Source organism: Mauremys reevesii, linkage group 9 (genome assembly GCF_016161935.1).
Source record: "Mauremys reevesii isolate NIE-2019 linkage group 9, ASM1616193v1, whole genome shotgun sequence".
In the NCBI taxonomy this organism is placed as follows: Eukaryota; Metazoa; Chordata; order Testudines; family Geoemydidae; genus Mauremys; species Mauremys reevesii.
The window spans coordinates 54,408,052-54,434,636 of record NC_052631.1 but is presented as its reverse complement, the minus strand read 5'-3'; the positions used below and the strand labels follow the sequence as shown (position 1 = coordinate 54,434,636).

The 26,585-nt window shown below is 44.1% G+C and overlaps 1 protein-coding gene across 6 annotated transcripts; it reads right to left on the bottom strand.

Annotated features, from left to right (window-relative positions):
* Positions 1–26,585, bottom strand: RNF168 (ring finger protein 168). 6 transcript variants are annotated; one of them, XM_039489597.1, is made up of 11 exons: positions 26,450–26,493; positions 25,286–25,468; positions 20,064–20,147; positions 17,133–17,218; positions 14,920–15,263; positions 8,267–8,343; positions 6,294–6,470; positions 4,182–4,306; positions 2,893–2,980; positions 1,107–2,176; positions 1–817 (listed from the first exon to the last, which is right to left on the bottom strand). In XM_039489597.1, the coding sequence occupies exons 5-11, from the start codon at positions 15,218–15,220 to the stop codon at positions 712–714; spliced, it is 1,944 nt and encodes a 647-aa protein (XP_039345531.1). In that variant the 5' UTR covers positions 15,221–15,263; positions 17,133–17,218; positions 20,064–20,147; positions 25,286–25,468; positions 26,450–26,493; the 3' UTR covers positions 1–711. The 6 variants fall into 6 exon arrangements, with proteins under 6 accessions (XP_039345531.1, XP_039345529.1, XP_039345530.1 ...); XM_039489595.1 differs by lacking the exon at positions 25,286–25,468 and having other exon boundaries at positions 26,450–26,585; XM_039489596.1 differs by lacking the exon at positions 25,286–25,468 and having other exon boundaries at positions 17,133–17,213; positions 26,450–26,585.

The window sequence follows — 26,585 nt, the reverse complement described above, 5'->3', positions numbered from 1 at the left end:
TAGGATCCAAACATTTATTGTAATACTCATTCACTAAGAATGTGAATATACACAGAACAGCTTCATCAGTATTACTTTTACATTTAGGTTAACATTTGGCAAGTCCAAACGAAACAAAATTGTTTATTTTTGTTTCCTCACAATGCAAACAAATAGTAAACTGGGAGTTTCAGAGAAGTAACGAGGAGGCAGCAATGTGGGCAAATGAGAACCCTTCATCTATCATTTGTAGCCTGCAATAACTTCTCCTCACAGGCCTGAGGTTTCTCGCATTCTACACAAACAGCAATTCAGATTAATTATAAAGCTCTGATATTATTTGCTTATTTGAACAAAAATATTTAACAGGTATCAAAAAAAGCAAAGCAGGAGGAAAATGGTTACTGACATAAAGGGATGATATCCTACAAAGATGACAAAAAGAAAGGGTAGTCTTATAACCAGACAAATAAACTAACTCAGAACTGGGAATAAACCTAGTCCTTATTCACACTTGTTGATTCATTAATTATAATTTACTCCAAATTATAGTCTATCTTGACTTTTCCGCCCCCACCCCACCCTTTGTGGCCTGGTGATTTTGTATATTATATACTTTTAATGAAATTCAACATGTAGAAAAAGAAGTAATGCTAATTTAGCCAATATTTTCTATAGGAATCTAATTACAGAACTGAGAGAGGAAAAAAGTACAATAGACGTGGTTAACTGTCATATCTTCATCAGCCAACACAAATCAAGCATGGTGAGGTTTGAGTCCAACCCTTCAACATAATGCACAGCAGCTGTGCTGATGGAAGCCTGTAGTGCTGTAGCCCTGCAGTGAGCAAATAATTAAAGATACAGATTCATTCTATATTTAGTTACGAAATTAACTAAAACTGATAAGGTCTGGGGGAAAGGAAGGCATTAGAGGCGCCTTGGCTCAACAGCACTGTATAATTTTGAGTGCATTTATGCTCTAAAATGATCCTCCCTTAATACAATCAACTTAAAACTAGCTGTTTACAAGAAGCTTTATCTGATACAGGGAAGGATACCGCTTTATTTCCCATCCACCCCACTGTGCCTTCATAGTTCTATTGATCTTTTACTTTGAAACAGACCTCTTAAACATCTGAAGGATTGTCTTTTGTTTATTCTTGGTCAACAGTGATTGGATATCCTTTGAGTCACAGCTGTTGACACAGTTCAACACTTTTCCTCCTCTGACACTGGGCGATTTCATCTGGAGCTTGCTGGGAGGCTGCCAGTTCTCATTGTGGGAGCTTCTTCGCGGTTTCCGATGACTAATTTCAGCTTGGCTCTTGGGAGATGTCAAGTCACTTGCCATCTTATTACTACCTCTCCCAGTTGGAGATTCCTCCAGACATGGAGATGCTTTAGGACGCAGAAGGTACTCATCTGGAGAGCCTTTCTTTCGGTTTAATGTCTTTTGCTCCCTGTTTATCTCTCTCTGAAGTTGCAGAGCCAGGAGCCTGTCTTGCTCCTCTTGCTTATGCCTCTCATAAAGCTGCTTCTCCAAATCTATATGCATTTGCACACTAAGATCATTTACCTTCTCCTCTTGGTCTTCATAAGTTTCTGGAAAAGTTTTCCTCCTTTTATCAATCAAGCATGAATCAACTGCTGATTCAGTTGGAGATTCCTGAGATTTTCTTTTTGGTGTCTCCTTACTGTTCTGTAAGGCATTTTGTTTCTTTCCTTCAACTGAGCAGTTTGCAGCCACTTCCATGAGATTATGGGATGCATCCCTGTTCTCTAATTTGCCAGACGTCACAGAATCAACTGCTTCCTGAAGAGAAGAGCTAGTTTCTGCACATTTTTCAGAGTCTATGTTTTCTGTACATGTAGAGTTATCGTTTTCAAAGGCACTTCTGGCTAACTCTCCACTGGAAGAAGAAAGTCCAGTATCAGGCCTTTCCTGTTTTGTGACACTGCGAAGTGCATTTGTAATTTTATCTACCTGATAGTTTGCTCCTGACAGACCTTCCCACTCAATGGGATGAGACCCCACTACAGGAGAGGTATTTAAATAAGTCAGACATGATTCTAAAAATGAATCCTTAACATTTCTGTCTTGAACAGTGGAGACAGTTTGTGGAGACAGCGTTGGCATTTCCTCGCTATCCTTTTCTTGCCACATTAAGATGTCATCTTCAGTGCTATTATTTTCCTACAAAAAAGATAAGGCAAAACTGAAAACAAACCAATCAAATACAGCTTGGCGAAAAGTTAATCTTCCATAAACTTTTACTTCTGTTCAGAAATGTTTATTGTCCTCTGATAAGTTTTTATATAAATAGAAAATCTGATAAAATAAAAAGCAAGTTTCATTTCTGTTGGCCGCATTAGCTCCGAAAACTAGAGGGTATTAAGCTGGATTCTTTTCTGGCCTGTGCACCAACAGAACTATTAACCAAGTCACCATTGTATAATCCTTGTTGGGGATGATGCACAAGTCAAAAAGAATAGAAGCTTGCCTTCCAGATGCCATGTTGAGTTTGCAGTTAGAATATTTTTTTTGGTCAGAAAAGTAAATGTCTCATACATAAGGAGAAATTACTCCTGCTTAGCAGACCTCAACAGTGAATTTTCTGGCTCCAATACTTGGTATCAGAGAATCAGAATACATATTCGGATCTTGCAATTTTTCACAGAGTAACAAAAATATATTTTGCCTAGTCAGTGATACAGATTGGATGAAATGCTTTCTAAGGCCATTTCTAAAATTCTATTTAAATACAACCTTTACCTTTTTAAGATGCCAGTGTGTTCATTTTTATGGTTATAAATGTACTTCCAATCTATATACCCTCAACAAAAAGAAAAGAACCTGCAGTTACTAATAAATAGTGCCATATATAACTTCAATATGGAGACATGGATTACCATAGAAAAGGAGTTATTCCTGCGTTTCTCTGCTTTTTTAGAGAGCGACATTGGTACTGAGGCACAAGGCGGCTTTGGAGATAGATACCTTAAGGGGGGGGGGAAAAAGCATATATTAAGACAAAACTTGAAGCATCAAATTAAAGTTTGAGAGTCCTCCACATTTCTCTGAACCTTCAGATCAGTGTAGGTGAGTGTCCCACTATTATCTTCCACATTATCCTGGGCTGAAATACTCTAACATTCAGTAGATTCCAGTTACCATAGATTACTTAAAAAAAAAAAAAATGGTATGCCAAAAAAGTAATGCAGTTCACTACTTGAATCTAAAGACTAAATGATAGCTTATTTTACAAATAAAAAATCATTTACCTATAGTCATTTTGAAGGTGATTTATTGCATCAACAAGAAACAAATGTTTGGCATTATACTTTCCAAGCCTCCTTGAAGCCATGAGAAATAGTTCATATTTACTTTAAAAGGCAACAGAGATTACGCAGTGTGGCTACCAGTCACAGCTGGAGGACCATAAAGGGTCAAGGTTCTTTGATCCTAACTGGAAGACTGGATGGCATACAAGTCTATAAGGACTGAATAACACTTCTCTGAAAAAGTGAACTTAAAAAAGAAAAAATGTTAACAGAAACTGATCTGCCAGGAACAGAACTAAAGTTGAGTAACAAAAGGGGCCACAGTGATAAAATTTAAAGAATATATCAACATAGAATAAATTCAGGTTAAGTAGGCCAATGAGACTACAATAGGATATCGAGGCAGAGCACAGTGATCTTAAAGTGAGGTTACAGTCGAAAGAGTCAACTATGCAAAGGCAGCACTTGTTATTCAATAGATCTATCTGAATGTGTCAAATCTGATCTGTTTACTGACATTTTCACTATTTGCATTGCAGCTACGGGAGAACAAGAATGATTCTATTCTTGGCCATACATCAATAGAATTACTAACTGAGCTCCAACTGCAGAATCTCTATTGCTATGTCATCTCAGAGAAAAAAAACAGCTTGACTTTCAGATTCAAGGTTGAATTTGCTCTCCTGACAATTACAAAATCCATCTTTTTATCTGTTACCTGAGCAAGTTTGATAAGGAAGTAGTTGAGAGAATCAACACAGAATGCCAGTGTGCTCTTTTACAGTGGTACTTTTCTAAGTTTAGAGTTTAGCCACACTTAGTTCTTTCCAAACTAAAAACCCTATTTCTCCTTTCACATGCTGTGTATTTTGTCGAAGTGTACCAACAAATCTTGGACAGAAAGCTGGATTACTTACCTTTGGATGTCTCCAGAGTTGCTTGATTTGTTTTTTGTCTTGCATGAACTAATTGGAGATGGGCCAGACGTGTGACTGTTTGCAAGTAAAGGAGTGCTGAACATGTGTTCATCGGTAGACTTGTTCTTTAATGCCAGGAAACATACAGAAATTAGACATAATTGAAAATAAGTGTGCTTCTGTAAACAGGATTAGTTATTTGCATGAATTCTTTGGAGCGAACAATAAGTATAGATAGGGAACTGCACTCAGCATGCATTAAATTTATCTGGAGGCAGTGGTATCAGGAGAAGAGTTTTTCATTAGTATTACCACAAAATGGCAGGTTATATCAAATACAACTGAGCTATGTACATCCCACATCTATATATTTTTCAATGGTTAGGATTCTTCTAAGTTACTCTCTCTCAAACACTGCCATTGCATTTTCCACTCCTAAGCACAGGCTACAGACATTAACCTCCTCCAAAAAAGCGTTTTTTAAATGATGGGAGAAGAGAGGAGCTCCTGGTATTCAAGAAGGTGGTTACTATGGAGGAGATTTTAAATCAACTACTGGTAAACAGTGTATTTTAAAAGTGGAAATTTTTATTCTCTCCTCTTTTTTGTTGGATTTTAAAACTCAATGCTCAATAAGTTATTTAAAGCACTGAATATTTAATGTTGGGTTCCAATCTAAAATTTGAAGAATTTTTTTGAAATTCTTCATGTAACCCCCAAGGAGATTACATAGATTCCTGGAGCTCTGTCTGCTGGCCACTCAGGGAGGAGGAGCCAAAGCAAACTCAGAGTCTGCCTGGCAACCAATAGGAAGTGAGATGCCCCTCCCAGGGAGCTGAGGAGAGGGGAGAAGCATTTTGAAGAGGCGGGAGCCAGTGAGGGCCAGGGCAGGACTGGTTGTGTGGGGATCTGGTGAGTCCCAGGCCTGCAAGCAGGGTTCCCCCTGCGAACTGGCCTCTAGGGACCCGACCACAGATCCCTCAGCTGGGTTTTCCTTCCCCACTGGTGATTCCCAATTGGTAGCATTTGCTGAGAAATTTCCCCAGCCAGGCTGGGTTCATCTCCAGCTCCCCTGGTGAGACTAGTCACCATGTGGTCAGCTCTGCTAGTCCAGGGAAGCTGCCTGCTGAGTATGTGACTAGAGGTTGGGCTAGGAGGCTACAGTTTGGATGTTAGGGTAGTTGTATAACCTACACCTTGAGCCCTGCGCCCCTTTGTGATGAGGGGAGATCCTAGGACCAACGCAGCCTGATTCCTGCTTGAGGAGGATCCCTGACAGCAGACAGCAGCCCCTCTGCAGAGGCTGAGGAGTCCAGCATCATCTTCAAACCTGAAGATCATTCATGGAGTTCGTGAGTGCACTGTCTTTAGTTAGTTAGTCAGGGAATTTGTTTTGGGGACCCTCTACTCCCTGAACTGTGTCCTCAAGCCAGGGAGTAAGGGTTTGAGGATTTTATAACCTACTGCTTATTACACCTGTGGAGGGATTCACCACCTCCTCCCACTTGTGGGTCCTTTGGGCTGTACTGAATCCAGTCAGCCACACTGCTAAACCACTGCAGAGAATTTTATAGGTCATCAAGGGCCCCAGCAAAGAACGCGTACCAACAGGACACTAATTTTAAACTTGTTACATCAAGTCACGGGTATTTTAAGTGTGGGCACCGGTGATCCTAAAAATAGTGTTTCACCCTGATATGTTGTATTTGTTGCCTGTTTAATATAATTGTCGTGTTGAATATATTTTTATGTGTTGTGTTATTTCTTGGAAGTCTTCAACTATCTGGCAAGTAAGTGGGGATTCCTCTGTAGTTAGAATTTTCCGCCCAAGCTGCCCTGGTGACCCTGCCAGGAAGGAGCGAGGGGGGTGGAGGCACCACCAAATAATTTCATAACAAAAAAAGAAAATAGATTCACCCTGCTGAGTGGGTGGCAGAATCCAAAAGAACCCAGACCTGTCCATCAGAACCTGTAAGCGGATTGCCATTAAGGAGGTAATCAGGTGGAGAGGGGCGCTACATTCATAAGGATTTTTGCATATGCTCTGGAAGATATAAAGATCACTCACTTTGAGAAACACACAGTCCTAATACCCCCTAGAGCCAAACTCACCAGATTGATACTCAGCTCCCATGCCAGCTCTTCATCTTGTTTAAGCTGTTCCTTCATCTCTCTTTGCCTTTCTTCTGCCAGCCTGTGCGCTGCTTCTTCCTCTGCTAACAGCCTTTGAATGTACTCCTCACTTGCTTTGCTCTCCTCTTGTTCATGTGCCCACCTCTCTGCCTTCACCTATAAGAGAAGTTTTTTAAAGATCTCAAATTAAATTTCAAGTGAACCTGCAGACAACACAGTGTTACACTAGAACCTATCTATCTTGCACTTCATTAATATGAACGTCCCATAATTCACAAAAAGGTACTCCATGTTTCTCAGCAAAAATTTAATAGCAGAGTGCTGTGAAACTTCACTATTAAGACTTCACTAATTTTAGCATATATACAGGATGCAATCTAGGATACTATTAAGAATTAAAGCTTCAGTAATCAAAAGAATTAAGTACACTAATGAGCTACTTTTTGGTTCTTACAAAACTGCATTTGTAAACTTGCTAATTTGCAAGATTCAGTGACTTGCAAAGGGTCTCCCAGTCAGTGTGAAAAGGTTATCTGCAGCGAGAATTCTCCAACTACGTGTATCTACAGAAAACCTTGAGAAAAACATGTGCCCTTGATACAACAGACTGGAAACCATCCATATTGCAATGACTGCTGAAGCTGTTCATTCTCTCATACAGCTAATCATTTAATGCAGGGATATGGAAGACGGAATAGCACTCATCTCTTTCAATTCCTTTCTAACCCTTTAGAGCACTAAAAAACTCTAACATAGTAGGGTGGATGAGTGTGGCTCTCTTGATGCAATATACTGAGAACTCCAGTTATGGGTTAAAATCTTTTCTTCCTTTAGGAATTACCTCTCCAGACTCTCTTTCTCGGGAGATCAGCCAGCAGAAACCACTACAGTCAGACTAAAGGCACTGTGTTTGTTCTGCATTACCAGGACTACAGACTGGAAAAGCTTGAACTATAGAGTGGAGGTGTAGAAGTGGCCCAGGGAAGAATATTTTAAGGTGCTCTTGAGTGTCTGACCCTGGCAAACCCTTGTAGGGCTCTGGGCCAAAGACCGGTGGAGTGGGAGGGCCCAGGCTCCCCTACCACCCTCTAACCACTAGGCACCATCTCTTTCAAGTGCCAGCCATTACAATCCTTCTCCATTCTTCCATTAATGCCAGCCTTGACATCCCTATAATCTCCTTCCACACATACTGTAAGAGGAAGGTCGCACATGATCACTGGGCTCGCTCAACTTCCTTGTTGCCATAATGAAAAACAATGCAGCCATCAGGAAAAGGTGCTACAAGAGCATTCAGACATTGGTTCAAATTGAAAACTCTATAAGCTTTATTAGTACCATGTTTAATTCCATTTAGAAGGGTCCTAAAGTCGAGAGTAAAAAAGAAGCAAGTGATCAAATAATTCCTGCACTGAGCCCAACAATTTGTGGTTGAACAAGAATATATCTTTAGAGAAACATCCAATCTTTATTGAAAGATAAAGATTGAGAAGTAGTCACATTCTCTGGTAAACTATTCCAATGGTCACCTACACTAACTTAAAATTGTACACCTTATTTCTTGTTTGAATTTGTATAGCTCTGACTTCCAGACATTTGATATTGTTATGCCCTTGTGTGCTAGATTAAAGAGCCCAGTAGTATCAAATGTACTCTCCCTGGGTAGCTTCTTATACATCATGATCAAGTCACCTCCTAACCTTCTCTTTAATAAGAAAAACTGAACTCGAGTCTCTCACTGTAAGGTGTGTTACCAAACCTCAAACCATTCTTGTAGCTCTTTCCTCCTCAATTTTCCATTACAGCACTAAACTTACTTTCTATTTTAAAACAAAGAGGAAAAAGTTATTCTAATTAAATAGTCAAACACTGGAGTCATTCTTTACATACAAGATTCAAATAAATCCATACTCAAGGCAGTCACTACTTTAAACAGGATTTTCTAGACTTACCTTGCTAATCTCTGCCTCATATTCCTGTCTCAGTTCCCCAGGCTTGCTTAGCTGATGCAGTGGTTGGGATATACAAACTAATCCACATCAAAAAAGAAGGGGAGTGTGGGGAAAACAAAATGATCACTTTAAATAGCTCAGATTTTTATAGATTATTTTCATACCACAGCCCATTACAATTTCATATTATCCTAGTTTAACTTAAACCTAAAACATGCAGAACACAACCATATCCAATACTGCACCTTAGCTCAATTGTGTCCACCTAGTGGGAACATACAGTATGTTCCAATTCGTTGAGAAAGCAAATGAATCTCTCAATCACTTCCAGCTTCCTTCACCCTCTATGAGGAAAATGACCAGGCTTCCTTACACTGTAGGATAGTGCCACAAGAAATGTAAAGATCTTACAAGCTGACCTTCAAAGGAAAAAAAAAGAAAAAGTCTGTGCTCTCTTTTGTTCTTTATAGTACACCTCTACCTCGATATAACACAACTTCGGATATAACGCGGTAAAGCAGTGCTCTGGGGGGTGGGGCTGCGCACTCCGGTGGATCAAAGCAAGTTTGATATAATGTGGTTTCACCTATAACGTGGTAAGATTTTTTGGCTCCCGAGGACAGTGTTATATCGAGGTAGAGGTGTATATAAAGACAGCCTGAAATGTGTGTTGCTCTGAAGCTCTTTAACAGGATTCTCACTCTTGGGTGTAAACATTTTTGACAGGATAGAACTCTCAAAGCCAATGTGTTGCAGGGCTTCACCCTCACATATCAGAGGGAACATTCCCATCCTGGACTGGCAGTGATACAGTTCACTGGCGTCCTCAAATGTCAGTTTCTTTTTCAAACAAATGGAAGAAATTTATCAATTCACAGCTGTACAAATAAAGCCACTCAAACTCTGATGGCAGTGAATGGACAAGTGAGATTCCTGTAAGAATATTATTTTCAAAGAAGCAAAATTAAGCATGTCTCCCTCCTTCTTGATGAAGGATATGATGCCCTGATTACTTGTTTGAAACTTCTGGGATATCAGGCTCTGAAGGTTCTCAGAGCACTCAGTACTGTCCTTATTTTGCAAACAATAATGTGCAGGTTTTATCAGTGCAGCAAGTTTATAGCATGTGCCTATAATTTTATTACTGCTTGATCTAGTGTGTATTGTTACTTTTTTTATTAAATGGGACATTTCTTGAGCTACTTACTTTCCAAAAGTAAGAGTCCCGTAATTTCCTTTTTTAAAGATACCATTATTATTATTTAAAGGTACCACTCTTGATTAAGTAGCTTAAGAGATGTCCCATTTAATAAAACATTCTCACTAGATCAAACAGTGATAACATTATAGGCTCCTGCGCAAACAAACCAATTTGATCTTTATTTAAAAAGAAAGAGAAACCAGGCCCTTTCAACCGCGTAAGGTAAATACAAATGTTTCAAGGATACTCTACCACAGGGGTAGGCAACCTATGGCACACATGCCGAAGGCGGCACACAAGCTGATTTTCAGTGGCACTCATGTTGCCTGGGTCCTGGCCGCCGGTCTTGGGGGCTCTGCATTTTAATTTAATTTTAAATGAAGCTTCTTAAAAAAACCTTATTTACTTTACATACAACAATAGTTTAGTTATATATTATAGACTTATAGAAAGAGACCTTCTAAAAACATTAATGTATTACTGGCACGCAAAACCTTAAATTAGAGTAAATAAATGAAGACTCGGAACACCGCTTCTGAAAGGTTGCCGACCCTTGCTCTACCATCACAATATATTTTCAAATTTGGCTCTCTCTACACTAATACTTTTATTCGCAAAACTTTTGTCGGGCAGGGGTGTGAAAAAAAGAAAAAAACCACACAACACTCTTGACCAACATAAGTGTCAGTGTGAACAGTGCTATGTCAGTGCGAGAGCATCTCCTGCTGACAGCTCCCGCCGCTTGTTTGGGGTAGTTTAATTATGCTGGCATACAGCAGCTACACAGGAGACCTTACTACTGTGCTGCTATAAGATCTATAGTGTAGACATGGCCTTTGGCTCAGCTAGAGAAAAGAGACAGAGTGGGATATGACAATATCAAAATTACGAACTATATGTTGTATAGAATCCTGCTGTACTGCATTCCAGACAGCTGCCCTAATTTGAGAAAGGTGTATAATATCTTGTTGAAAGACCATCACTAAGCAATCTGGGGCCACTGACTCAGAACAAACACTATGGAACAATGGTCTCTACACAGAGGGAGGGGCCCAAACATGAGAGTCGGATCTGGAGTTTCTGAATTTGAGCACATGGCACAGAGACAGAGGCCTTATTGAAGAGCTGGGTTTTGCTCCGTGCAAGGGGCTGACAACACATATGGAGGACTTACAGGAGAGGTGGCAGGAGGGACTCTGCCCAGCCTGAAATGCTGATGAACCATGGACTCACATGAAGGGGTAAACTCAGACTAGGGGCAAGTGCATCTCATTACTTTGTTATTTTCAAAGATATGTAATGCTCAAGTGTTTTAAGACTAAAAGTTACTGTGGCTAAGAAATTCCTTTGCTAAGCTTGTTTCCAGCCATGTTGTCTTTGAAGGAGTTAAACTGGAAGCTCAGAATACCCACAGTCACGGAGTGTGTGTAAGCAACTGGGAGCACAAGCAGTGCTTGATTACAGGAGGGCTTGGGGAGTCGGCCGTACTACCTTGTGAGGCTATCCCACTTCTGATTTATTCAAAGGCAGCAGGGCAGCTGTGTTTTGCCCCCTTACTTCTCCCTGAGTGGCCAGTAGCAGGGCTAGGAATGGCAGGGAGAGCAACAGCAGCAGGTGCTGCTCCCTATGGCAGGAGGGGGGCATTTCAAGGAGAAGAGACAGTCTACAGAGAGAATGCTGCTGGGAGAATGGGCCCCAGCACTACCACTTCATGGGGGCACCGTGAATGTCCTCCGACCGCAGCTGGTCCTACTTGCCCAGGCTCAGCGCTTCACTGGCAGATCCCAGGCTCTGATGCCCTGCTCTGCAGAAGCCCTTTCTCCCTGCCAGGAAGCACAAGGCACTGCCCAGTGTCCTGGCCAGCTACTTGGAAGAGATTGGCTCAAGCCTGCTGGGTCCTGTCTTGACCACTCTTCCTCTGGCAACAGGCTGGGGAAGAAAGATGGGAAAGAGTTGGGGGACTGGGTGAGCCCAGGGGGAGAGGGGACCATCCCTTTCTAGGAGCTCTAAATTGGGGAGAGGGCCCGTGGGATGGGAGGGGAGTCAGAGAGGAAGGAGGGTCAGAGATGGGAGTCAGGGGGAGCCAAGAGTGAAATAAGGAAGCTAGGGGGTGTTGGCTGGGATGATTTAGTTGGGTTTGGTCCTGCTTTGAGCAGGGGGTTGGACTAGATGACCTCCTGAGGTCTCTTCCAACCCTGATATTCTGTGATTCTATGAAAAAGGTGGGAGGATGCAGGTTAAAAGCAGAGGCAAAAGGCAGATGTGGGTATAATGGTCAGTGGCAGGTAGAAGGGATGCTGTGGTGGGTGCAGAAGGGAGAGTTATTAGTGGGGGCGGGGGCGGAGGCAGGTGGGTAACAGATAGGGGAGATGGGGATTTAAGGGTAGGGCAGGAGGGCGAATTAGGAGTAGGGGAGGCAGGGGCAGAAGTTAGGGGGCAGTTAGGGGTAGGGAAGAGGCAGTTAGGAAGGGGAGGAGGCAGGGCAGAAGGCGGGGGCTAAAGGCAGAGGGGAGAAGACAGTTTTGCAGCAGCAGTAGTTTAGGTAAGACAATATGCCTATAGGCCTTTTCTTATTTTAACATTTTCACTCTGTTTACTTTGTTCCTTTGGATAAACACTTTGTTTTGAAGAAGCTGATTTGAATCGCTCCATTTACCTATTTGTCACTAGTCTTGAAGAGAAGTCTTTAGCAGCAGTGAAAACCTAGATGACCCTGCTAGAGCAGCATAGTTCGTAAACAGGGACGCTCTGACCTGGAGACCTGGTTTAACAATGGAATGACTTGCATGCAGGATTCCAGCCTAAGAGCAAGCCTCTCACTTGGAAGGGTTGCCCATGGAAGCTCAGTGATAGCGACCAAAGGTACAGTTCACCGTGAACCATGACAAGTATCCCATACCCTAAGCTGAAACAAATTTGTTTCATCTCTCTCTGATTCAGAGATCACTCACATAAGGCTACTCAGGTTAGGATATATATCTGCAGATCCTCTTGTGGCAAAAAACCCTTTGATATCAGCGTATGACAACCAGAAAATTCCACAGGGTTTCTCCAGAAAGTTGTGATAGTCATGATGTTTTCACATGAATAAAAAAAATCTGTATAAAACAGTCACACATAGCCAGGAAAGCCAATTTAATACCAAGAGACAATTGGTGTTCCTGTTGCAGGCTTTACTTGGGGCCAGCGGGCCTAGTGGGCAGGCTGCAGTTCAACAGTTTTGGGATTCCCTTGTCAGGCAGTCTGAGGGCCTGGTTGTCAAGTTACAGTCCATCATCCCCCTGTGCTTCCTGGGTTCTCTCAGTCAGCCACCAGCGGAAGGAAGTGGTACCAAGGCCCTCCCCTTCCAATGGGAAAGTGGTGAGGAGGGAGTCTCAGACCCTCTTAGCTAATACACTAGACCAGCCTCCACTGGGCCACTTCCTACATCTCCTGTTCTTTGAGCAGGGGATTGGACTAGATTACCTCCTGAGGTCTCTTCCAACCCTAATCTTCTATGATCATCTGGGGCTTCCCAGTTCACTATCAGTGTCCAGTTGTTTCCTCTTCTCGGGGTGGGAGAGAAGGGAGTGAGGCCCCTGCCCTCCTGGTCAGCTCTTACTCCAGTCCAGACCTTTCCCCTGTAGATCGCTTTGTGCCAGAAGCTACAGGACCTTACCCCTGGGGGAATTCTGCGCCACTGCGCAATGCAGAGTTCTGCAGAAATTAATGTTGTGTGTCCAGAATTTCTTTTCACCCACAAAAATGGTCTGCAGTGCAGCTGGCTGCCACTGGGGTCCACTGGACCTGGCAGAGCCCAGCTTGCACATAGAAGATACTTCCCATCACAATCCCCTGAGCAACAAGTCTGTCTGCTGATATTTAAATACAGAAGAGCAAAGACACTGAAATAATTCATTGAAAATCCTGAGGAAACCTCAGGAGTAAATAAAATCAACTGATGTCACTGAAAGCGTGCAGCCCTCCAAAACTATTTGGTTGGAACTTCTAAATTGAATGTGAAGTTGGAGGGTTAACACCCAAGGCTGAGAATCCTGATGATGGTGTCTAAAGAATTTTTTTCACCTTATTTTTCCTGATATTTCTAAGGTATGTCAAGTTTGGTCTTCCCTGGTTTGACTAAAGAATTCATCATGGTTCTCCAACACATATTGATCATAATAGAAAGGATTGGTGTGGATGGAGGAGAGTTAAATCATTGATATTAACCTTTTCTCCTAAATATTTTACTTAATTAGGCGTCAAAACAACTAAGTTTTAAACAGTCTAAGGGCAAGTTACACTTAAAATGCTACACCGGTGCAGCTGTGCTGCTGTAGTGCTAAAGTGAAGATGCTCCTACACTGACAAGAGAGCTCCCCAAGGGAGGTAGCTATGTTGTCGGTCGATATACCTAAGTTGCTCAGGGGCATGGATTTTTGACGCCCCTGAGCAACATAGTTATTCCGCTATAGGTATGTAGTGTAGACCTGGCCTAAATAAAAATCACTCTAACTCTCAGTTAACCATTTTTCACTTCCTTGTGATTGTGAGGTCAATCCTAGTAGTTGTCAGAACCCTGGGCTCGAACAGATACCCACTGTTTTTGGGAAGCAGCCTAGGCCATCATGCCACACTGACACATTAGATTACATGGGAATTCACAGACTTGGTGGGCCAGCTTCCAGGGTTCCAAGACCTGCTTCCTGACTGGCCACAGGATCTTGACCCTGATTGGTTGGTGACTATATATAAACTTACTGCCTCCCTTTTGGCCTTGTCTGAGCAAGAAGCCATTGCCTGCTAGTTGCTACTCAGACCCCCGTGATCTTGCCTTGCCCCACCTGACCTCATCTGGCTGCCTCGCCCTGACCCCAGCACCCTCCTCACTGTACCTTCCCCCTGGTACAGTGGGAAGGTACACTAGATCTTCCAGCAATCCCTTGTGTTAACTCTGACCACCACTTGGGACTGCCCATTGACCTGCCCAACTCCCCGCCATGACAGTAGTCTATCCAGCAGTCTCCCAGGCTGTGCCTACTCTAAGAAAACTGGAACCTGGGGTCAGTAAAATGTAGACAGGGTTAAAAATACCCAAGCCATGTAATTCACACTACACTGGTGATCAAATAAAAAGACTGAACCACCATTTACAGGCTCCTCTATTACCATTACTGGTAATTTTCCTTGCATAGACAAGAGGCCCATTTTTTGTGTAAAACACAAAACAGAAAAACAAATGTGCACTTTTGAAAAAACAAACATACATGTAGCTTGCCTTCTTTATATTTACATAAAAAAGGGCACAAGCACATTTCTTTCCTTTGCAAATTACCTTTAATTTCCCAGATGATTCAATAATTTAGCTGCGCCAGCAATTACTTTATGATCTCACTTCATGACATCCAAGCTCAGTAATACCAATTACTTTCCTACAGCACAAACAGATACAAGACAAATGACTTTTACTTACTGTTCTCTTCCAGATCCTGTCCATTAACTCTGCGCTGGCATTCTTCTGGGTAATTCTTTTGAATCCTTTCCCACAGTTCCCAATTGATAAGAGTATTTTTGCGGGCATTATATCGTGCCCAAGAAGAGACCCACCGGCGGCAAAAAGGACAGTACAGACTTGCCTTCTCTACTGTCAACTGGAAACAAGAGTTACAGAGTGTGTGGTTGCATGGCAGGGTCACTGGCTCCACAAAAATGTCCATGCAGATTTGGCAAAGACAGTCAGTCAAGGAAAGAGGAGCCTCAGATTTCTTTGACATTTTGATTCCAAGCAAAAGAAGGAGGTTAATGCAACATCAGTACCTGCAGTCAAAACAAAAACCACATTTCTTACTTGGTACTATCAAGAATACAATTTAAAACAGAGTTTTAAATGTTTGCTGAATAATGTAGAAAAAGGCTTGAGCTATCAAAATGTGTGCTTAATCAGCTATTTCTGTTCATCATCGCCAAGATTCCAGATTTGCAGAGTAAACTAGAAAACCTTCTCAATGGCATTTACCATTCTGAAATGACTAAGACTACATCAGCAATCCATGTTACACAAAATGCTTGGAAATGAACTGCAAAGTTTTGAACAAATCCTGAATGCTCTATTATAAAATTCCAAAATAGGGGGGGAAAAATGTATGCAGGGCTTGAAAATTTACATGCATCCACTAGCTAGGGTGAAAAATACCTTTCCCAACACACCCCTTTTCCCCTACAAAGATATGCCCCTTGCAACACCACTTGTGGGATAGGGAGCATGCTTAACACGCAGGTGAGAAGACAAGCCCATTGGCCCTATTTCCCCAGCCATCAGTTCAAGGACAGGGAAGGTATTGGCATTTCTACCAGGGTGATTCCTTTAATTAAATGGCAGATGAAATTCAATGTTGATAAATGCAAAAGTAATGCAAAGTGGAAAACAATCCCAACTACACATACAAAATGATGGGATCTAAATTAACTATTACTAGGGCCCAACCAAATTTATAGCTGAGAAAAATGATTAACGGACTGTGAAATATGATCTCCTCTGTGAAATATGGACCCTAGCCAGCAGCTCCTATCCTGCGCAGGGCTTCAGATGCTAGTCCCCACTAGGGATTGAAACAACTTCTTCCCCTCCAGGGCCGCTCCCAAAGAAGGTCAGATGCACCTCTGGGATTCTCCCCAGCTGCAGGAAGCTCCACAGCTCCAGCTGTTACACCCTCCTTCCTTTCCCAGAGGCTGCAGCTCTAGTTGTCACACACACACCACCCAGGGGAGGCTGCAGCTCCAGCTGTCACCCCTCAGTGTGGAGACGCTGCAGCTCCAGCTGTCAGCCCGCCATGGGGGAGGGAAACTGCCGGAACCAGATCTATGGTAACTCATCCCCCAATACCCTGCAACCCTCACTTCTTTGCTGCTGCTGCTGGCGGCTTTAGAGATGGGTGCCCAGGCAACAGCCTTCCTCTTTGGCTGCCCAGCTCTGAAGACAACGCTCCTGCCAGCAGCACGGCAGAAGTAAGGGTGGCAATCCCATGATCCCCCTACAATAGTCTTGCGACACCTACTCCCTCCCCCCAACCGCCTTCTGGTTTTGGGACTGTTATGATTACAACACCGTGAAATTTTAAATACAGTAACTCTTTACTTAATGTTGTAGTTATGTTCCTGAAAAATGCAATTTTAAGCAAAATGATCTTAAGCGAATCCAATTTCCCCATAAGAATTAATGTAAACAGGGGGAATTAGGTTCCAGGAAAAATATTTTCACCAGACAAAAAGATTTTTTGTTTTTTTAATATATATTATATATACACACACACATATGCTCCAAAATGTCTGTCAATCTATAAGGTGCCACAGGACTCTCTGCTGCTTTTACATATACACAGTATAACTTTTAAACAATTTAATACTGTACACAGCAATGATGATTGTGAAGCTTGGTTGAGGTGGTCAAGTCAGAGGGTGGAATATTTCCCAGGGAATGTCTTACTGGTAAATGATGAACTAGCACATGGCTGAGCCTTCAAGGGTTAACACACTGTTGTTAATGTAGCCTCACACTCTACAAGGCAGCACGAATGGAGGAAGGGGAGACACCATGGCAGAGAGACAGACAGACACACACACACCTTGTATGAGAGAGAGATATGCATTGCCCTTTAAGTATGCTGACCCCCACTCTAAGTACACTACCTTTTTAAGTAGATAAGCAAGTTGAGACAGCAGCTGCAGCCAGCAAGCTCCCTCGGTCCTGAGCCCGGTCATGTCCCTCCCCTGTTCTGTGAAGATGGAGTAAAGGAGCAAGGGGCAGGAGACTGATTGGGGGGGGGGGGGAGAGACACCCTGATATTAACACCTCTCTTCCCCTCCTCTGCTCTCCCCCCGCCCACCGCACAGCAAGCAGGAAGCTCTTGGGAGCGGCTCCGAGGCAGCGGGCAGGCAGGAGCAGCACACAACAGCGGGAGGAGGGATAGCTGAACTGCCCGGCAATTGATAGCCTGCTGGGTGGCTGCTGCACAGGGAACTTAGGGGAGTGGGGCTGATAGTAGGGCTGCCAGTCCACCCTGGTTCCAAGACCCCACCAGCTAGTTCCAAGGGGCTGCTCTTCTTGCAAACAGTGGACAAAGCTGGCGGCTGCCAAACAACGTTCTAAGGGACAAAGAGTCCTGTGGCACCTTATAGACTAACAGAAGTATTGGAGCTTAAGCTTGTGTGGGTGAATATCCATGTCGTCGTAGTGGGTATTCACCCACAAAAGCTTATGCTCCAATACTTCTGTTAGTCTATAAGGTGTCACAGGACTCTGTAGCTTTTTACAGATCCAGACTAACATGGCTACCCCTCTGATACTTAACGTTAAGTAAAGCCTTTCCAGTTTACCTGAAACACATTTTTCAAAGAAATCACAAGTACATAATCAAAATTAAGCTAATATTGCTCATGGCACCTTCAACATTTGAGTATTTGCTAACAGAATATTTCTTTTTGCATCTGTATCCTAACGTTATAATTGTGTACACAGTTGGCAAAAGTATCACAATTGTTGCTTTGTGTTCACAAACTTGTGTCTTCCATTAGTCAAGGTTTCAAAGCATTGCATCCACATGTCCTTTAAAAGTTGCTACTAGTACAGTAACTCCTCACTTAACGTTGTAGTTATGTTCCTGAAAAATGCAACTTTAAGCAAAACCATGTTAAGTGAATCCAATTTCCCCATAAGAATTAATGTAAATGGGGGGGGGGGGGGTTAGGTCCCAAGGAAATTTTCTTCACCAGACAAAAGACTACATATATATACACATACATATTGTGACAAAGTTCCTCCTCTACCTTGGTGGGTCCTGCGCTTATTGGTAGATTTGCTCGCCTCAGAGATTCACCATGTGGGTCAGGAAACAGCCCAGAGACCTTCCTTTCCGGTAGAAGTCACAGTCCAGGTTAATTCCTCCTGTGTCTGATCAGAAGTTGGGAGGTTTGTGGGGAACCCGGGCCTGCCCTCTACTCTGGGTTCCAGCCCAGGGCCCTGTGGACTGGAGCTGTCTAGGGTGCCTCCTGGTACAGCTACAACTCCCTGGGCTACTTCCCCATGGCCTCCTCCCAACACCTTCTTTATCCTCACCACAGGACCTTTCTCCTGGTGTCTGATAATGCTTGTACTCCTCAGTCTTCCAGCAATAGGTCTTCTCACTCTCAGCTCCCAGTGCCTCTTGCTCCCAGCTCCTCGCATGCACACTATAAACTGAAGTGATGTCCTTTTTAACTCAGGTGCCCTGATTAGCCAGCCTGTCCTAACTGATTCTAGCAGTTTCTTCTTAATTGGCTCCAGGTGTCCTAATTAGCCTGCCTGCCTTAGTTGGTTCCAGCAAGTTCCTGCTTGTTCTGGAACTGCCCCTGTTACCTTACCCAGGAAAAAGGATCTACTTAATCTGAGACTAATATATCTTCCTGCTAACACTCTCCTGTAGCCATCTGGCCTGACCCTGTCACTCACTCACTATCTATCTATATACACACACACAATAAGTTTTAAACAAACAATTTAATACTATACACAGCAATGATGATTGTGAAGCTTGGTTGAGGTGGTCAAGTCAGAGGGTGGAATATTTCCCAGGGAATGCCTTAGTGCTGAATGATGAACTAACACTCGGCTGAGCCCTCAAAGGTTAACACGTTGTTAATGTAGCCTCACACTCTATAAGGCAGCACAAATGGTGGAAGGGGAGACAGCATGGCAGACAGAGACAGACACACCTTGTGTATGTGAGAGAGAGAGAGATGTGTATTGCCCCTTTAAGTATGCTGACTTCACTCTAAGTACATTGCCTTTTTAAGTAGATCATAGAATCTTAGACTTTAAGGTCAGAAGGGACAATTATGATCATCTAGTCTGACCTCCTGCACAATGCAGGCCACAGAATCTCACCCACTCACTCCTGTATCAAACCTGTGTCTGAGCCACTGAAGTACTCAAATCATGGTTTAAAGACTTCAAGGTACAGAGAACCTTCCAGCAAGTGACCCATGCCCTGCGCTGCAGAGGAAGGCAAAAAACCCCCAGGGCTTCTGCCAATCTGCCCTGGAGGAAATTCCTTCCTGACCCCAAATATGGCGATCAGCTAAACCCTGAGCATGTGGGCAAGACTCACCAGCCAGACACCCAGGAAAGAATTCTCTGTAGTAACTCAGATCCCATCCCATCTAACATCCCATCACAAGCCATTAGGCATATTTACCGCTAGTAGTCAAAGACAAATTAATTGCCAAAATTAGGCTATCCCATTACACCATCCCCTCCATAAACTTATCAAGCTTAGTCTTGAAGCCAGATATGTCTTTTGCCCTTTGCACAACTTTAAACAAGCATGTTCTCTAATTGATCAGCAACGTAACAACAAAACAATGTTAGCCTGGACGACTTTAAGTGAGGAGTTACTGTACAGGACCTCAGTTTTATTATCACCTAAAGTTAACCTTCAGTATTGTTCTGTGGATCAACAATGGTTCTTGCTCAAAAGGATAGTTTACTTGCATTCATCTGGTTGACTACCTAGGGCTAAAAAGCTGAAATGAAGTAATCAAAACTGAAAAGCCTGAAAAAAAGTGAAATGATATGCTGCATACCTTTTGTTGTCCAGTATGATTTGTGATATTTTTATGGACCATCCCATACCTTCCTCACAGCATTTTCTGTTTGCTCTAGTAGTACTGTGGAACACAAAATACATTTCACAGGCCCTGATTTAAAAAACCAAAAAAAACATATAGATCACTGATACTCAAACTAAGGATCAGGAGCACAAGCAGCTCTCCTGCACCTCTTTGCAGCACATGATATCAAAGCATCGTGTGATTTAATTAACAACCAATCAGGATGCACTTTTACTATGTTATTAACCAATTGCAGTTGATAAAATAATAATACTGTGTCATTTAGTTGTGAGAAAATATATCTATATATTCAAAATAGTAAATGAAACAATGAATTCACACTACGGTGGCTCTTTTGGGTAATGCTGATTGCTAATTTGGCTCCTGAACCATGGAGGTTCGAGTATCACTGATACAGATCAGAGCAGAACAAGTGACAATATGTAATAATGAATAAGTGTTTTGTAAATGCTCCAAGTTACAAAAGCTTAAGTTTAAGAAACCTCTCCCAATGATCTCCTCAGAACTACAGGGAACATTTATATAGGTAATAGTTAATCCATTCATCTTGGATCCAGGACACTCTGGCAACTAAAGAGGAGCACATAGAGACTGTTGGAATATCAAGTCCAATAACCAAGCTTTGGACATTCTGGGATGCATGCTATGAAATGCAGCACTCACTTTCAGAAAACATTATTTCAAAGACATGGAATGGACAATGATGGAAGATACTACCAACCACCTGACCAGGATGGTGATAGTGACTGCAAAATGCTCAGGGAGATTAGAGAGGCTATAAAAATAAACAACAACAATAGGGGATTTTAACTGTCCCCATGTTGACTGGGTACATGTCACCTCAGGAGGGGATGCAGAGATAAAGTTTCTTGACATCTAAAATGACACCTTTCTTGGAGCAGTCCTGGAACCCACAAGATGAGAGGCAATTCTTGATTTAGTCCTAAGTGGAGCACAGGATCTGAACCGCTTGCCTAAAAGTGCCACTGGGGCTATTAAAAAAAAAAAGAACCAGTGAGAGGCAAAAAGGCATCCTTTAAAAAGTGGAAGTTAAATCCTATTGAGGAAAACAGAAAGGAGCATAAACTGAATATCAGGGTTGGAAGGGACCTCAGGAGGTCATCTAGTCCAACCTCCTATTCAAAACAGGACCAATCCCCAAATAAATCATCTGGATTACTGTGTCCAGTTTTGGGCCCCCTACTACAGAAAGGATGTGGACAAATTAGAGAGAGTCCAGCGGAGGGCAAGAAAAATGATTAGTGGGCTGGGCCACAGGACTTATGAGGAAAGGCTGAGGGAACTGGGGTGATTTAATCTGCAGAAGAGACGAGTGAGGGGGGATTTGATAGCAGCCTTCAACTACCTGAAGGGGGGTTCCAAAGAGGATGGAACTAGGCTGTTCTTAGTGGTGACATCACAGAACAAGGCGCAATGGTCTCAATTTGCAGTGGGGGAAGTCTAGATTGGATATTAGGAACAACTATTTCACTAGGAGGTGGTGAAGCACTGGAATGGGTTACCTAGGGAGGTGGTGCTATCTCCATCTTTAGAGGTTTTTAAGGCCTGGCTTGACAAAGCCCTGACTGGGATGATTTAGTTGGGGTTGGTCCTGCTTTGAGCAGGGGGTTGGACTAGATAACCTCCTGAGGTCTCTTCCAACCCTAATCTTCTATGATCTTGGAGTCATTGTGGGTAGTTCTCTGAAAACATCCACTCTATGTGCAGCAGCAGTCAAGAAAGCTAACAGAGTTGGGAATCATTAGGAAAGGGATAGATAATAAGACAGAAAATATCACATTGCCTCTATATAAATCCATGGCACATCTGTATCTTGAATATTGCATGTAGATCTGGTAGCCCTATCTCAAAACAGATATTGGAATTGGAAAAGGTTCAGAAAAGGGTAACAAAAATTATTAGGGATATGGAACGGCTTCCATATGAGTAGAGATTAATAAGACTGGGACTTTTCAGCTTGGAAAAGAAACTAAGAGTGATGTAATAGAGGTTTATAAAATCATGACTGGTATGGAGAAAGTAAATAAGGAAGTGTTATTTACTCCTCATAACACAAGAACTAGGCATCAACAAATGAAATTAATGGGCAGCAGGTGTAAAACAAACGAAGGAAGTATTTCTTCACACAACACAGTCAACCTGTGGAACTCTTTGCCATAGGATGTTGTGAAGGCCAAGACTATTACAGGGTTAAAAAAAGCTAGATAAATTCATGGAGAACAGGTGCATCAATGGCAATTAGCCAGGATGGGCAGGGATGCAAACCATGCTCTGAAGTGTCCCTAACCTCTGTTTGCCACAAGCTGGGAATGGGCGACAGGGGATGGATCACTTGATGATTACATGTTCTGTTCATTTCCTCTGAAGCACCTGGCATTGGCCAATGTTGGAAGACAGGATACTGGGCTAGATGGACCATTTGTCTGATCCAATATGGCCGTTTCTACATTCTTAAGTGTAGAAGATAATCTGCCAGATCTGCTGGGCTTCTTTTCATTTTATGATATACAAGGAGAATATAAGAATATATAAGAACCTGAAGCATCCCTACACTACCATTAGAATAGCATTGGAAAGCACCTAGAACCGTGGTCCTCAAACTTTTGTACTGGTGACCCCCTTCACACAGCAAGCCTCTGAGTGTGACCCCTTTTATAAATTAAAAACACTTTTTTATATTGAACATTATTATAAATGCTGGAGGCAAAGCAGGATTTGGTAGTGGAGGCTGACAGCTTGCAACCCCCTGAGGGGTCACAACCCCCGTTTGAGAACCCCTGGCTTAGAAAGTCCATAGGTCTTTCTGCGGTACTCTCAGCTATTTCACTTTTGTATACACTGACAGGAGCAACGTATCGTGAGCCTCAAAGCTTCACATCATAGTAAATGTGAATTGTTACAATTGACTTAAGCCTCTTCAAGCTGGTGAAAGAAGCTTATACCAGTGAGCAAGGACACTGTCTCCTGTCATTTGATTCTTTGTTAAAGGAAACAGATTTTGTATATTTTTTGTAACAAACAGAGCTTCATCCAAGTTACCTGGCTCCATCATCAATTTCTCCTCCTATCTGTAATAATCTGCAAGACCCCAAATCTTTGACTAATTGCTCAGGTCAAAAGGACTAATAGAATGCTCAAAAAATAATGAGAAGAAAGGAAAAATAAGGTAGGAAGGTTGTGCAAAACCTTCCCTGATGTGATGCCAGTGCACTTGGCACTGCACAAAGAATGCAGCCCTGGCTCCATAGATTATAATCTAAATCAGACAAATAAATCAGCTTTGACTCAATACATAGTCTCAAAGAGGCACTGATTAAAAATCCAAAAGTAGAATAACCAATAGAAGGCTTCAAAGAAGACATTTTAAGGAAGAATCAGAAAACAAAGGGAAGTAGCTTGGCACATAAGGAGAGAGGAAGAGTTTTCTGAGTAAATGGAAGTTTAAAAGAGAGGGAATACAAGGAAAAGCAAGTTGCTGTGCTGGGACTTGAAGAAAATAAGCTTGAACTTGATGCAGAATGTGAGAAAAGGACAGTGAACAGGGAAGTGACACAATCAGAGCAATGAAAGAAGTGTAATTTTCACAGTAGCATTTTATACAGACTGGAGGTGAACAAGGTGAAGTCTGGTGAGGAGTCTATAGCAGATGATGCAAGGGATAACCAACACACCGACAAGGTCTCTAACAGTAGGTGTTAAGGATTTTAGAGATGCTGTAAAGCTTAGCTTTAAGGATACAGATCCAAATATTTTGGGCACTGTTCATTTTTTTTAAACAGGATAAATAATTTTTATTTGATCTTTTAAGTGCAACCTGTATTTTATGTTCACACTTCAACAGTTGAGCAGATTTGTTGGTAACTATTCAACTGATTCATTTACAGAAGACAGGCTTTAAGAGGAGTCTATGCACATGTTGCCATTACAGGTGACTGAACTATTCAGTGCCAGGATACCTGAATAAATGGACTCTCTTTTGATGAATATTTAAATGGGCAAAGCAGGAGAAAAGCATTAGATTTAAAAGACGTTCTAGTTTTGGATTTATAAGGATTTTTCTATAAAAAGCACAGCTGTGTATCCAGTATGATGTTCAGATTTATAGGTGTAAGGCACAGAGTGCTGTGATGTAAGTGCCCTTGAGGGCTGCATTGGCATCTCACCAGCAGCTGGGGGTTTGCTCCCCATTCGCATTTTTCAGATGCAAGCACTTGCCTGTATTTTTGACCACATGAATAAGAATGGGGTTTCAGCAGTTACCCCTCACTACTCCTCTTGGCCCCCCTCCCATGCAGGGCCTCCTTCCCCCAACCTGCCCCTCACCTCCCAGTGAAGTAGGGTTACCAACTTTCTAATTGCACACATTTGAACACCCTTGTCCTGCCCCTGCGCCCCACCCCTTCTCCAAGGTCCTGCCCCCAACTCACTCCATCTCCTCCTCCCTCCCCCACTCATTTTCACTGAGCTGGGGCAGGGGGTTGGGGTGTGGGAGGGGGCGAGGGCTCTGGCTGGGAGTGCAGGCTCCAGGGTAGGGCCAGAAATGAGGGGTTCAGAGTGCAGGAGGGGGCTCTGGGCTGGGGCAGGGTGGTGGGACCAGGGATGAGAGGTTTGGGGTGCAGAAGAGGGCTCCATGCCAGGGGCAAGGGGCTCAGAGTGTGGGAGGGGGCATGGGCTCTGGGCTAGGGGGGCGTTCCAGGGTGGGGCCAGAAATGAGAGATTTAGAGTGCTGGAGGGGGCTTAGGGCTGGGGCAGGGTGTTGGGGGACAGGAGAGGGTGCAGGCTCGAGAGGGGGGCTCAGGGCTGGGGCAAAGGTGCATTAGGGGGCACAGGCTCCAGGAGGGAGTTTGGGTGTGAGACGGGGCTCTGGGCTGAAGTGTGGGAGGGGGTGTGGGGTGCAAGTTCCAGGAGGGATTCTGGGCGTGGGAGAGGGCTCAGGGCTGGGGTGTGGGAGGGGATGCAGGATATGGGCATGGGAGGAGGCTCAGGGGTGGGACACGGGAAGGGGCTCAGGCTCCGGGACAGGGTAGGGGGTTAGCATATAGGGTGTGGGCTCTCGGAGGGAGTTTGGGTGCATGAGGGGGCCCAGGGCTGGGGCAGGGGTTTGGAATGCAGTAGGGGGTTCAAGGTGCAGGCTGTGGGCAGGCAGCACTTACCTTAGGAGACTCCCCAGAAGCAGCAACATGTTCCTCGGCTCCTGGGCATAAGGGCAGCCAGGGAGCTCTGTGCGTTGCACGCTGCCTCCACCTACAGGCAGCACCCCCGCATCTCCCATTGACCATGGTCCCCAGCCAATGGGAGCTGCAGAGCCAGCGCTCAGGCCATGGCTGTCCCTCCACCTAGCAACCAGATGGACATGTCGCCACTTCCGGGAGCTGCACAGAGCCAGGTAGGGAGCCTGCCAGCCAGGGCCATCCCTACCAATTATGGTGCCCTACACAGTCCGAGCACTTATTCCCCCCACCACCACCACCACCCGAGGGTCTGGGCTATGCTCAAGGCCTGCAGGGCCAGAGAGGCAGAAGCTGTGGGGGGCCACTTTGGGGGGCTCCACAGGCCTAGAATGACCCAGGGATTAGCAGGGGGCCTGGCATGGACAGCAGGAAACAGAACAATCTGGCCGCAGCCTGCTCTGCTCCACTCCCCCCACCCCAGCCGTGTCACTTGGGGGAGGGGGAAGGACCACCCCCCGCACTCACTGGCAGCAAGAAGTGGAGCAACACATCTGGGAGCTGGCAGAGTGGAGAGCTGGGGCCAAGTTGCTCTGCTTCCTGCCGCTACTGGTGAGTATGGGTTGATGGGGGAAGAGGCGGAACGGGGGGGTGGGGAGGGAAGACTAAGAGGCAAGGTGGAGGGAGTTGTTCCGGGCCCCACACCCCGCTAGGACAGCCTTGTCCCTTGCACTGGGTGCAGCCCAGGGGGGTGAGGGGCAGCAGGGGGATAGGTCTGGCTGCTGGAACTTCTGCTGCCACATATGCAGCACGTAGCTGTCTAGGGCACCATGAAATTTGGGGCAATTTGGTGCCCTAGACAACTGCGTATTCTGCATATACCGAGAAATGGCCCTGCTGCCAGCCCTGCACCAATGGGACTTTTAATGGCCCAGTCAGCAGAGCTGACCAGAACCACCAGGTCTCTTCTCAGCTGGGCTTTCTGGTCAAAAACCAGACACCTGGCAACCCTGGCAACTGCCCGGGACCCTCCCTGCCTGTGCCCCCAGTGCAGGGGCCCAGAGACCTGTTACTCCCAGGAAGCAACATAAGCTGGGTCTGAGGCCTCCACTATCCGCCGCCGCCCCAGCGCTACGGCCCGATACTCACCGCCCGCTTGAGCCCGAGGCCGCCCTCACTCCTAACCCTCTCTCGGGGTCAACCAACTGACGTCATCACGTCAGGCGCGCGCGGCCCTCACTTCCGGATCCCGCCGCCACCCGTCTTCCCCTGGCGCGCCGGAGGG

Coding starts and splice junctions, on each gene's coding strand:
- RNF168 (XM_039489595.1), bottom strand. CDS start 15,220: ATGTCAAAGAAATCTGAGGCTCCTCTTTCCTTGACTGACTGTCTTTGC. Junction 4,307..6,293: donor GGGAGCTGAGTATCAATCTG/GTGAGTTTGGCT, acceptor CTGGCATTAAAG/AACAAGTCTACCGATGAACA. Junction 818..1,106: donor ATCCTTCAGATGTTTAAGAG/GTCTGTTTCAAA, acceptor TGCTCACTGCAG/GGCTACAGCACTACAGGCTT.